Source organism: Rhinolophus sinicus, linkage group LG02 (genome assembly GCF_036562045.2).
Source record: "Rhinolophus sinicus isolate RSC01 linkage group LG02, ASM3656204v1, whole genome shotgun sequence".
In the NCBI taxonomy this organism is placed as follows: Eukaryota; Metazoa; Chordata; class Mammalia; order Chiroptera; family Rhinolophidae; genus Rhinolophus; species Rhinolophus sinicus.
This window is the reverse complement of record NC_133752.1, coordinates 57,773,677-57,787,401: the sequence shown is the minus strand read 5'-3', so window position 1 is coordinate 57,787,401 and position 13,725 is coordinate 57,773,677. Positions and strand designations below refer to the sequence as shown.

At 35.3% G+C, this 13,725-nt stretch overlaps 1 protein-coding gene across 1 annotated transcript in view; it reads left to right on the top strand.

Annotated features, from left to right (window-relative positions):
* NPFFR2 (neuropeptide FF receptor 2) overlaps positions 1-6,697 on the top strand; it is a 56,128-nt gene extending 49,431 nt beyond the window's left edge. The window contains exon 4 of the mRNA XM_074324474.1: positions 5,305-6,697. Within this exon, the coding sequence (XP_074180575.1) occupies positions 5,305-6,136 (832 nt within the window). The 3' untranslated portion in view covers positions 6,137-6,697. The remainder of the gene's footprint in view (positions 1-5,304) is intronic.
* Positions 6,698-13,725: the final 7,028 nt, after the last annotated feature.

Below are 13,725 nucleotides of genomic sequence, written 5' to 3'. Positions count from 1 at the left end.
AAGCTGCTATAATGAGAAACCATAGATATCATGGCTTAAGCAGCAGACATTTATTTCTCACAGTTCTGAAGGCTGGGAAGTCGAAGATCAGGATCTTAATAGATTCAGTGCCTGTTGAGAGACCTCTTCCTGGTTTGCAGAGGGCCCTCTTCTTCTTGTATCCTCACATGGTAGAGAGCACAAGCTCTCATCTCTTTTATTTTCTTAAAAGTGCACTGATCCCATCATTAGGACTCCACTCTCATGTCCCTATCTCAACCTAATTACCTCCCAAAAGTCCCACCTCCATATACCATCCCATTGGGGAGTCAGGTTTTTAACATATGGATTAGCGGGGCATTGAAACATGCAATTTATAGCAATATAATTTTACTATTTTTACACTAGAATCTTGAATTTTCTAATGATGGAAATGTAAATGTGATGAAGTATATCTGAAATTTTATCCATATTTTAAGATAAAATTTATTAATACATTCATTTATAAACATTGTTAATCTGTGCCCGGTACTAGACTGGGTTGTGTAGCCTCTAAAGCATATTAGACAATGTGCTGTCTCAGTTCACAGTCAAATACTTACAAATAATACTGTGTAATAGGGGCCCAGTTGTGTAGGTAGAAAGTGATCAAGTTACCTGTCAGTACAGGTAGTGGTGGGTTTATAGAAGAGGTGACTTATCTAAATCTTGAGGGATCAGAAATTTACCTTGGGAAGAAATAGGGGAAGTGACATCTCTTATCTATCTACCTCACATTTGAAATAGGAGAGCGCTTGTCCAGAGATGTGCGGAGAGGCAGTTAAACTGCAACAGAGGCTGGTGAAGTGGCACATTAGGCCGTAGAAAAAGGCAAAAAGTGGATTTTCTATGGTCCCGTCTTCCTTCCATTTTAAGAAGTTTAAACATTGTCCTTAAGACAACAGGGAGCTATTGAAGTCTTTTAAACAGGAATGATGACTAATTTTCATTTTGGAAAAATAGGTAGAAATGATTTGGAATTATGTAAGATTAGAGACAGGCAGAACATTTAGGCTCTTTTGTAACTCAGATGGGAGAGGATGCATGCATTTATTAAGGCAGTGGCAATGGCAATTAAGAGATATTTGAGAAGGAAACTGAACAATAACCTGAAAGATGTCTCCTTAAGTGAAGAAACTAGATACACACACACACACACACACACACACACACACACACACACACACAGATTTCAAAAGATGATATGTAGTAGAATTGTTGACATCAAAAAACTTGGTAGATTCTATATTTAATATTGATTTATTATTTGCATCATTATTTATAATGTTTTTATCTGTTTTCCAGAACTTATCACATAGATCTAGTTTATTTGGTTTGTCACATAGACCTTGTTTATCTAGTTTATAAAGAAAATAGAATTTAAACATATGCTAACTACCATATGCCAAAGATACCTTTTTACATTAAATTTCCCAATTTATTATACTGTTACTACTATTATACTATATTTTTGCATACTACTTATTTGTTATAATAATACTTGTACTAATTTTATACTAGTAAGTAGTTGTACTACAAAATTATTTTAATATGAAGGTTTACAATAAATTTTATTCCTTAATTATATAATTATACATGCGATTTTACAGTGAATAAAAACCTATAATTTCCTTTTCATTTTTGATCTGAATCTTGAGATTAACACGTTTACGTCCACATTGCATTTAGTATTAAACGTCCCTAAATTCCTTTTTCACTGTTTCTAGCATGCCTCCTGAACAGAAATTTAGAAATAAACATTGCTCTTCATTTAAAAAAGTAAATGAAGTTATAATAATAAATAAATTATTTATTTATTTGATTTATCAAATATTTATTTGAGGAATGATTATACAATGGTCAAAATTAATGAGCTAGGTCAACATATATCAAAATGCATAAATCTCAAAAGTGTACAAACTTAAAAAAGAAATTACATAATGAAACATATAACATGGTGCCAATATAAAATTTAAAATATTGTCGATGCAGACTACTACTCTAAAAGCATAAAAAAACATGATAGGAGAGATACATGACAACTTCAAGATTTCTGTGGAAAGAGGAAGATGACAGAGATTACATAGATCTACCAAAAGAATTTCAACTGTATCTGTAATGTTTCAGGTTTTTTAAAAACTGATGGAATTATGGTCACTTGCTGTAACTGATGGTTTAATTCACACTGTTACTGCCTGTCTTCCCACCCATACATCACTTCTCTATAGTTTCAGTCACCTATTGCTATATAACAAGTCATTTTCCAAAAGAAACCACTTAGTGGCTTAAAAATAGCGACACTATTTATTATGCTCCTGAATTTGTGATACGGGAAGATTCAGCAAGTATAGGTTGTCTCTGCTCCATATGGCATCAGGTGGAGGAGGTGCTCCAAGGTCAGGGCTGAAGGCTCTTTCAGTCTCTCATTGGTGCCTAGGCTGGGAAGACTTGGGCAACAACTTGAAGAAACCGGGTTTCCTCAGGCACTCTATCTCTATTTGTTTCCCCACGTGGGCTATATAGCATGGCAGTTTCAAGGTAGCTGGACTTCTTACATGTCAGTCCAAGGCTCTGAACATCCACCCTAAGAGAGAGCGCTGGTGAAAGTCATGCAACATCACTTCTGCATTCTATTTATTAGAAGTGAGTCATTAAGGACAGCCCATATTCAAGTATACAGGAATAGAATTTGGAAGGAATGTCAAAGAATTTGGACATGTTTTAAAGTCACCACACCTCCATCTCTATCTAAACTACTTGCACTTAAGTGCTTTCTTCGTCAGCTCTTGGCAGAAGCCAAACCACAAAGAAACTTCCAAACCGATTTCTCCAGACTAAGTTTTTCTCCTGAATTCCATACTTATTTTTAAAATACCTACTGGATAACTTCATCTGTACATCCAACAACAAACACCTCAAACTAAACATGCCAGGAACTGAACTTATCTTCACTATAAGTCCTCCAAAAGAAAAAGAAAAAAAGAGCCAAAAATCAGCTCCTTTTCTCATGTTCCCCAATCAGTGCATGTCTGGACCCCTCACTCAGTTCAAGTGAAAATCTTGAGATTTATCCTTGAAACCTCCTTCTCTTTTTCACTTCTATTTATTGCTCTTTAAGACTCATTAGTTCTGGGTGCTAACTAATCGTGAGCCAGGCCACTATCTATTGTTGTTTGAGATAGAATACTGAGATTGTTTTTCCTAACTGGCTGTGATGAATTAATTTTATGTGTGAACTTGACTGAGTCACGAGGGGCCCAGATATTTGGTCAAACATTATTGTTGGGTGTCTGTGAGGGTGTTTTTGATGAGACTGAATCAAAAGAATAAAGAAGATTGCCCTCCCCAATGTGGGTGGCCCTTATTCAATCAGTTGAAGACCTGAATGGAACAAAATGCTGACCCTTCTGCAAGTAAGAGAAAACTCCTCCTGCCTCACTTTTGAACTGGGACATTAGTCTTTTCCTGCCTTCAGACTTGAACTGAAACATCAGCTCTTCTGGGGTCTCAAGCATGCGGCTTTCGGACTAGAACTTACATCTAGTCCACCTGGTGACTCGCCTGGTTCTCAGGCCTTCAGACTTGAACTGGAACTACACCATTGAGTCTCCTGAGTCTCCGTTTTGAGTTTTCATTTTGCCAACTGCAAATCTCGAGATTACTCAACCTCCATAATCGCATGAGCCAATTCCTTATAATAAACATCTTTCAATATATATCCTTTTGGTTCTGTTTCCCTGGAAAACCCTGACTGATACACTGGCCAAGTCCAAACTCAAGCATGATTTTAGCATAATTACATAATATTTCCATTGACAATTTTCTGGCAGGGCGCATTTTCTATTTTGTTCATCTTTGCCTTTCTGAATACATATGCATATATTTGTTGAATGATTAAATTTGGTTTAGAAAAAAAGCAAGAGCAAAGTACCTAGAATTGTACCTATGAAGTTACTCATAATCTAAGAATGAGTGAATGGGAGGATTCACTGATTAGAAGACTGTAGGAAAACTTGGAGATTAAGACAGAAGATCTTATACATACAATGATGTATAAGTTTCAAAGGACAACAGAGCAGTGAAGGTATAAACTCACTAGTCATTATATGAAGATAAGTCAGATAAATTAATTTGGAGCTTCTGCTGGAACACTTAAAGCTCTAAGTTTCCTTACCTGCAGATCTGCAAAGTAATAATTATCATAACATTTCAGTTTTATAGAGTCATCACAAAAGTTAAAGAAGATTAAATAGGTGACAATATACTTTGTGACAATATACTTTGAAAACTATAAAATGCTATACAGTTGCATAATGGTATAATTATCTTATAATTAAAATAATGACATCAAGAATCACAATAACAAAATAGCAGTGAAATGAATGAGACTCTACATACTGATGTTGAAATTCCATACTCACCAGAGGATACAGACCACTGGGAACACACATAATCAGAATTCATAATGCTAACACTTAGACTCTTATAGCTATGACAGAAACCACCAAACACTTAGTGGCGTAAAACAATGCTTAATATTTCCCATGATTCCGTGGATTGGTTGAGTGCGTCTGTCTCTTTTGTTTACCGTTTTGTAGCATTACCCTGGAAATTAACTGGGGCTAGAACATCCTCGATGACCAGCCTCTCATCCTCCAGGGTCTTTCTCTACATGGCTTGTCATCAAATTCAAGCTTGTTTACAACCTGGTAACTGGCTTTCAAGAGGAAGCATTTCAAAAGACAAGCCCCAGAATGCAAGTACATAAAAAGCTACTGTTTCTGTTATGCTTGTTTGGCCAAGGCAAGTTACATGGCCAGGCACACAAATAACATGGGAGAGGACCACAGAAGGACATGAAGAAGAGCCTAGGAATATGGGCTCTGGAGCCGAGCTACCTGTGTAAAAAATCATGTGTTATTATGAGCAAGATTTTTACCTTGTGTAAGCCTGTTTTTACACTTTTTAATGGTAAGCTTAAAGAGATAATCCATGTAAATCAATGGAAAAGAGTCTGGAACAGAGTATTAAATGTTCATATTCAGTATACGTTAGTTGCCACTATTACTTTTATTAATAATAGTGTCAGATGTACTCTACTTAGTCATACTTTGAATTAAAATTTAATTCATATCAATGACAGAAAATGTCAATACTTGCCTTTCTACTACTAATGGTAACTTTCTATGTTTTTGAGGCATATGGGAATTATTTAAATACATTTCATTCACAACTCCGTCGTAAGTTATGAGGCAGTGCCTCACTGATATTTGCCTTTGATTGCAGGTTTCGGTGTGTCATCTACCCTTTTAAACCAAAGCTCACTATCAAGACAGCCTTTGTCATTATTGTGATCATCTGGGTCTTGGCCATTGCCATTATGTCTCCATCTGTGATAATGTTAGATGTACAAGAAGAAAAATATTACCGAGTGATACTCAACTCCCAGAATAAAACCATTCCAGTCTACTGGTGCCGGGAAGATTGGCCCAGTATGGAAATGAGAAAGATCTACACCACTGTGCTGTTTGCCAGTATCTACCTGGCTCCCTTGTCCTTCATTGTCATCATGTATGGAAGGATTGGAATTTCACTCTTCAGGATGACAGTGCCCCACACAGGCAAGCAGAACCAGGAGCAGTTGCAAATGGTATCCAAGAAAAAGCAGAAGGTCATTAAGATGCTGCTGGTCGTGGCCCTGCTTTTCATTCTCTCCTGGCTACCCCTCTGGACTCTGATGATGCTCTCAGACTATGCTGACCTGTCTCCAAGTGAACTGCAGCTCATTAACATCTATATCTACCCTTTCGCTCACTGGCTGGCCTTTTGCAATAGCAGCATCAACCCCATCATTTATGGTTTCTTCAATGAGAATTTTCGCCGTGGTTTTGAAGATGCTTTTCACCTCCAGCTCTGCCGAAAACTAGCAAAGCCCAAGGAAGCCTACACCCTAAGAGCTAAAAACAATGTGGTCATAAATACCTCTCATCAGTTAACCCAGAAACCTGTAATTCAAAACCCACATGAGGAAATTTGCTGTAGAAAAAGTGCTAAAAACCCCAAGCAGGAATTAGTGATGGAAGAATTAGAAGGAGCTACCAATAGCAATGAGATTTAAAAAGAGCTCGTGTGATGATTTTAATTTTATGTGTTATATTGAAATATTGTTGCTTTCTATGGCTTTATACTTCAATTCTTCCTAAGAATGTTCCAAAGGAAACATGTATAGAAAGCGCTGTCTGGAAAAAGCAAAGTACACAAACTGGTCTTATGTTCATAACCAATCTTATGTTATTTAAAATATGTACAGTGACTAATATACACGTTTGCCTGGATAAATCCATTTTCTAGGAACAGATTACAAAGCCTGACCTTTTCCAATTTAGCCGTTTATGTATGAGTCAAGCATGTGTATTATGTCTGTAGACACACACACACACACACACACACACACACACACACACACACAGCCTCCATATGGTGATAAATGGGCAGTAGTTAGCATGAGAGTACATTTACATTTTGTCAGTTCTCCCTTTACTTTTGGATTTGAAATTTTAGACTAAAGAATTATTTATCTGTTTGTGCTTTTGAAATGTACTAAGCTTTCTTAGAAATAAGAACTACAATAGCAAATAAAGGCAAAGTATGTTTCTTTGTATTTAAAGCTTTTTTCTTTCTTTTTTTTTTTTTTTTTTTTTTTTAAGAGTACAGTTAAAGTTGGTAAAATCATAGCGTGGTTCCACAGGAGTTATTCTTGTCTTTTTAATATTTTCCCAAATGAAGTTAATGCCCTAGCTGTTTCTTTCAGAGGTGATATAGAGCCCCAATTCAATTCCCTTTTTAATAGGATCTCTGACATAAAAAGGAAATCTTTATAAAATGCAGCAGTTGGCAGAAGAATGGCAGCTCTCATTTGAAGTGCTTTTGAGCAGAGATGCTCAAAAATCATCATAAGACTCCCATAAAGTTTGTACAGAGCAAGAACAGTTATTCCAAATTCCCTACTGAGCACAACATTTAAATGCAGCACTCCTACTGAGTTAGTAAATTAATGCTACTGTTATGAAGGGAATTGCAACCCTCTGGATTCTGCTGTTACAATTATGTCATGATAATAGTTGTAAATGCTAGCTTTTATTCTCCGGTGAGATAAGTCCCTGGAAAATTGGGAATTATAAAACAAATAGTTTGGCAAATAAAAATAAATTTCTGGGCTTCGAACTGAACTATCAAATTTTTCCACTCATTTAAGTAGTTCAAGCTAAAAGCTTTTCAACATTATAGGCCTTTGAGAAAATAATAGTTGAGTTTTCAACTGAATTGAGCGATGTGATATTTGAATATGCAGTGTTTCTTCCTGCCATCTGGAAGAGCAACTTTCTCAAATTTTAGATACAGAATTTGATTTTATATTCCTCTGCCCTGATTTACTGAAATAATATTTACAGTTGGTGTACTTAGACATTGAAGGTTATTTTGTTAGAGACTATCACTTTCTGACAGGCATTCCCACATTCTACCAGCACCTGAAAAACATCATAACTAAACTCCATACTCTTGTTACCACATGAAGGGTTAGTCTACCAGTTGCTGCAGACAGCCAATTATGCTGGTAACGGGGTGCATTAACAGATAAAAAGCTTTATTTCATGGGCAATGATGAAAGGAGAACTGGCAGTGAAAATGCTCAAAGTCCCAACCCAACTCTCCGTCCTCTTATTGGCAATTGCTTTTAAAGGGTGAAATGGAGGGTAGAGATCTTCAATGTGTGATTAGCTCATGGGTATCTTCTGACTGATTGGAGCTGGGGTTACAAAGAAATAGGAGTTCTGGCTCAGCACCAGCTGGTCTGGGGTTTACATGACAGTGCTCAGCAAGCGTCACCAGTTTTCTTGTTCCTGTAAAAACAACTCAAGGTATACATCAATATGTTATCAGCGATTCTAGAGGTGGAACTAGTGCCCCAAAACTGTGATTTATGTCTGAGAAAGTTGACTTAAGTGAATGTAAGGAAAAAGGACTCCGGTCTGATATCTTGCAAGTGAGAAACCAGGCGAGAAGGGGAGCCAGAAGGGACTCTGGCTTGGTTTTGTACTCTTACCTGTTAACTATCTACCTTTTATCACCTTCAACTTCTCATTACCTCTTCCCTAATGATTGCAAAACTCTCTTCACTGAATCCCATCCTCCCTTTCAATCTTAGTCTTTCGGTAGTTGGCAGAGTCATCTTCTTAAAGTAGAAGGTTCTCCTTTGTAAAAACAACTTCAGAAACTTTCTGCCTGTTTAAACACATACAGACACTCAAAGCTCACCACCGCCTGGCTCGTGTCTCCTGGTTGCATCTCCGACACAAATTGTTTTCTAAACTCAAATCAAACAGAGATGGTCAGCCTAGATTATTGTTTTTTTTGTTTCATTTATGACTTAATCTTTGCTTCATTCCCCTATCTGCCTGTCTACCCATTGTCCTAGGTCTATTAAAAAGCTATCTCTCTCAGAAAGTCTGTTTGCTTTCTTATAACAGAGGTGTTTACTCCCTCCCCTAAGCATTGTGTACCATTTTTATGACAACCTCAATTGTATTGTAATTGTTCTGTCTTATCTTTGCAACTAGAATATAAATTATTTTTTTTCTTAATTTTTATTAAATTTATTGGGGTGGCATGTGTTACTAAAATTATATAGGTTTCAAGTGTACATTTCTACAGTACATCATCTATATATTGCATTGTGTGTTTACCACCCAAAGTCAGTTCTCTTTCCATCACCACATTTTGACCCCCTTTATCCTGTTCTACCACCCCCCTCCCCCCTATTACCCTCTGGTAACCACTAAACTGTTGTCTGTATCTAGGAGTTTTTGGTTTGTCTTGGTCATTTATTGCTTTCAGTTTTATAGCCCACATATGAGTGAAGTTATATGGTTTTCGACTTTTCCTGTCTTATTTCCAAGGGCATGATGAGTTAGGCCTTACTCATCTTTAGATTCCCCACAATGTGGAGCACAAATAACAACAGTAATAAAAACTCAATCTTTTATTGAGACTTATGTCAGAAATTTTATATAATTTTGTATTTGACCTCAGACTATTAGATAAATATTGTATATCCCCATTTTCTGCATATTAAAACTAGAACTCAGAGACATCAAGGAACTTATCTAAAATTGAACAGCCAAACTCTGTACAGTAAGCTCTGAATGGGACACAGGTCCATTAGTTCCAAAGCCTGTGCTCTTTGATCAGATTGTACCTCTAGATGGAGCTTCCTTAAATATTCCAACATCAAACATATTTTTTCACTTCTCAATTTCTTAAAAACATGCACTAGCAGCAGAGTTACTAGGAAAAGGAAAGAAACAATGTGTTTTCTCGTCAAAATTGCAGGGGAAAGTATACAATGATGAATAATGCATAACTAATCTCAGACTATTTAGACATTTCATTTAGAGATACATTTGTTAGGATATTTTTTCCATATAGTAATTTTACTTCTATCAAAGACTACAAAGAGAGCGAAGAAATGAAAGAAAATCGAAAAGAAAGAAAAGTGGTTTTACGATAGAGATTTAGATACACTTGAACTCCAAGTAGGCACATTTTCAATTTTGGAGTTAGGGATAGCTAAGAATTGACACAATTTTAAAAACAAATTTTGTTCCATTAATATGAGACATGATCTTTAAAGTAACACAGCTGACCTTGTTCAGCTTCACAGGTGAACTGGTTTTATTGCTTTGTGATGACATCAATACTTTTAGTTTCTTCCCCACTATAATCCAATACTATCTGATTAATTTAGAAACCTTCATAAAAGCCCATTGTGAGCTGTACAATATTGACTAACACGTAACGGATCTTTTTCTTCTTTACACCTGTAGAACACCAGTGACACAGTCTGGATATCACTGCTTACCTTTTCTATAATGGCTCCTACATTTGGTGCAGCTGTTCAACGATAGCATCAAAAGTTCCTTGTACCTTTATACTCTTTCATCCTTGATATGTTTTCTTTATTACTTGATAGTTAAAAGACAGCTGTCACAATAGAGAGAGTTAGGAGAAATGTCAGCTATGTGTTTGAGACAGTTAGCTGATATTTAAGATACTTAGTGCTTAATGGATATTTTCCCCCTTAGGGACACTTACTATCAAAGAAAATGGTTTATTTTAGCACCATGTTCTACAACAATGAGGTAATTAATTGAATATTTTATGACACATTTTTAATAATATTTGTTTTTGTTTGAAGTCCAGAATATCATAGATGTACTCAAAATACATTGCTTAGTTTACAACTAAGTCTACTGTGTCTTGCCTTAGATACCTTAAGATGGCTTCTATGAAAGAAGGGAGTAAAAATATGCATCATGACTTTCTTTTTCATTGCTTTTTAAAAAATATTTCTAGCTACCTTTTTAAGCAGTAATTGTTTTCCAAAAGGATACTTATTTCATTATAAAAATAAAAATTCTGCACCTAGTTTTCCACAGATTTTCCATGATAAATATAATCTGTGACACTTATAGTCTCTTTTTTTAATTAAAATTCATTGGGGGTGACAATGGTTAGTAAAATTACGTAGGTTTCAAGTGTACAATTTTTGTAATACATCATCTATATATCACATTGTGTGTTCAACACCTAGAGTCAGTTCTCCTTCCATCACCCTCTTTATTCTGAAGAGCTCAAGATTTTGAACACAGTTCTCCGGTATGTATCTTCAGAGACAGTGGAAAATAATGGAAATGATGTTACAGGATAACAAAATGCTGAATGAATACAACAATGTAAAAGTAAAGTACATATTAAGATAGTTTTAAAATAATATCCAATATACCAAATGGCATTGTACATTTTTGTTGTTTTTATTCCCAAATTATAACTGTTTTACAATTATTATACCAACTATTGTTTTTTTAAAAAAGAACCAGACTGAAGCCAAAAGACCAGAATTCAAATTCAACATACTTAATGGACCTTTGGGAAGGTTACCTCTCTGAGCCTCAGTTCTTTCATGATTAGGTCAGTTTGATAAATACATTTGCATTGTCTGTATTTTGATGAACAAATGAAGCAATGTATATGAAAAAGGTTTCCAGAAATATATGATACTGCACAAATATTTATCAAGAGTAACTTTTCCTTCATCATCGTTGAATGTGATTTTTCTTCAAGATCCTAATGTTAGGGAATCTATCACAAATATCTGTGTTCTATTTCCTGTTTGAGTTCCAGTGTATATGATTATAACCCAGGTATAAGGAGGACCTTGTAGTTATATATTGATTACAACATTGCATTATCCTTGTCTTAGTTTAACCTTGGGACAGATTTTAGAACTTTCTTCACCCCCCAAAATAAATTCACTCCACAAGTATTAGTATGAAAAGGAAATCTTAACCATAGTCAGCTAGTCAGGAAAAAAAGGTACATCACAAGCCATAGAGCAAAACTTGATAAAAATCAACATGAGATATCTCTGTTCCACCGTGTTGTCCAGTTTCATCTTTGCCTGCCTTTTCTTCTCCGTGCAACCTCTGAGTAGATCTTTCCCTTACCCCAGTTTATCCTCTTGGTTAGCCTCTTTCTCTACATATATATATATATTTCTTTTTATGTTCAACACATACCACGTGAGCTAAAATAAGGGATCCCTGAAAAGAAAACAGTTGTTGCTATCCAAAGGAGAGGAATGAATATTGCCCAGACCAGTTTATCCCATGGCTTTTCAACATTCAAATCCAGTCCTCTTCTCAAATACTTGATTAGGGAAATACATCCACCTAATAAGGCATAGCCCTAACATGTACAATTAAAGGTAGCCTTAAACTACTTTCAAAATGAGACAATACAAATTCATCTTTAGTTACTGACTCTAGATCTAGGTCCTTATCTCACAGTGATGTGATTAACTTTTTTTGTTCCCCCTTTACCTTTCCCCCGCCTTTATTAATTTTTCAATTACAGTTGACATTCAATATTGTATTAATTTCATGTGTACAGCATAGTGCATAGACATTTGTATAATTTAAGAAGTGATCCCCTGACTAGTCTAATACCCACCTGGCACTATACATAGTTATTACCATATTATTGACCATATTCCCTATGCTTTGCTTTACATCCCCATGGCTATTCTGTAACTACCAATTTGTACTTCTTAATCCCTTCACCTTTTTCACCCTGCCCCCGAACCCCCCCAGCTGCTGATGTGATTAACTTTTGTTCCTTCAAAATAGTGTTATTTAATTAAATTTATTTATTTATTTATTTATTTATTTATTTATTTATTTATGGTAACATTAGTTAATGATGTCATATAAATTTCAGGTATACAACTTTGTAATACAATAGCTATATACTCTATTGTGTGCTCACCACCTGAAGACTAGTCGTCTTCTCTCACCTTATATTTGACTCCCTTTACCTCCTGGTAACCATCATACTGTTGTCTGTGTCTATGAGGTGACATTACTACTAGAAAAGTACAAATAAATGCTGCTGCAAGTAATAAATGCCTATGACACAGTGTGCAGTTTCATACCCAAACCTCCTTATGAATAAGTTCCTTCAGTGGTAATGAAGATGGTAAATAATAATTCACCATATAAAAATAGTACTTTTTGTTCTTATATAGGCATTTATTCACACATTATCTAGTATTCCTCCTGACTAATAAACCAATGAGAATAAACTCAGAAGTCAGTTATTTTATTTTATTTATTATTATTGGTATTATTATTATTATTTTTGTAAAGGAAGATAGTTTATTAGAGGCAGGAGAAGAGGTTGCAGCTCCCCAGCGGGAGGGGGTACCCGAAACTGGGAAGCCCTGAAGTGAATTATTTTAATTGAAATATAAAGCATGGAGATTTAATGGAAAAATAAATGTGATTTTTCACATTTCCAGCAGTAATGATAGTGCAAATGCATTTGGGGCACTTTGTAGTGTCCATAGGCCAGTGTACATAGTTCCCACCTCCCTCCTTCCAGAGAATATTTATTTGGGGGGAGGAAGTATTAGAAATTTTGGAAGACTGCTAACAATGATGAAGGTAGAAATATTCTATTTCATAGCCAATGGGCAAAGTAACCTAGACTGAGATGCTTTTGACTTTTCAAAGGGAGGAATTCTTAAGCAAACTATACAGAATCCTAATTGTCATTCCAAAGATTCCCATTGTCATTCCAAAGATTCCCATTTATAAATTTTTCCCATTTATCCAGTCTGAATCCCACTAGGTAGCATGTTCAAAGCAATTACTAAACTATATTATCTTAGTTGATTTTTAGTCTAGGGATGGTACTTAAGAAAATACTATTCTGTGAGAGTTATTTATTTTGAATGAATATTTTTATATTCATAATAATATATAATAGAAGAAAGATGTTCCCAAATCATGCCATGTTGTTAATAGAAAATCTGGAAGGCCAATCTGAGATGATAGTTGCCTTGTATTAAGACCTTACTCTGTAACAAGCAATGTGATGAGTACTTTATATTCACTACTATGCTTAATTTTCACAATAACTGCAAGGTATATATTGCCCACATTTCACATATGAGAAAATGAAGCCCAAAGAGACCAAATAAAGTCACCCAAAGAATAATTTTGAAACCAATGTTTAATTTCAGGAGTGTCTAGTGCCAAAAGTCAAGAAAATAACCAATTGTTTTTTTTAAATCCTTTTAAGAATTCT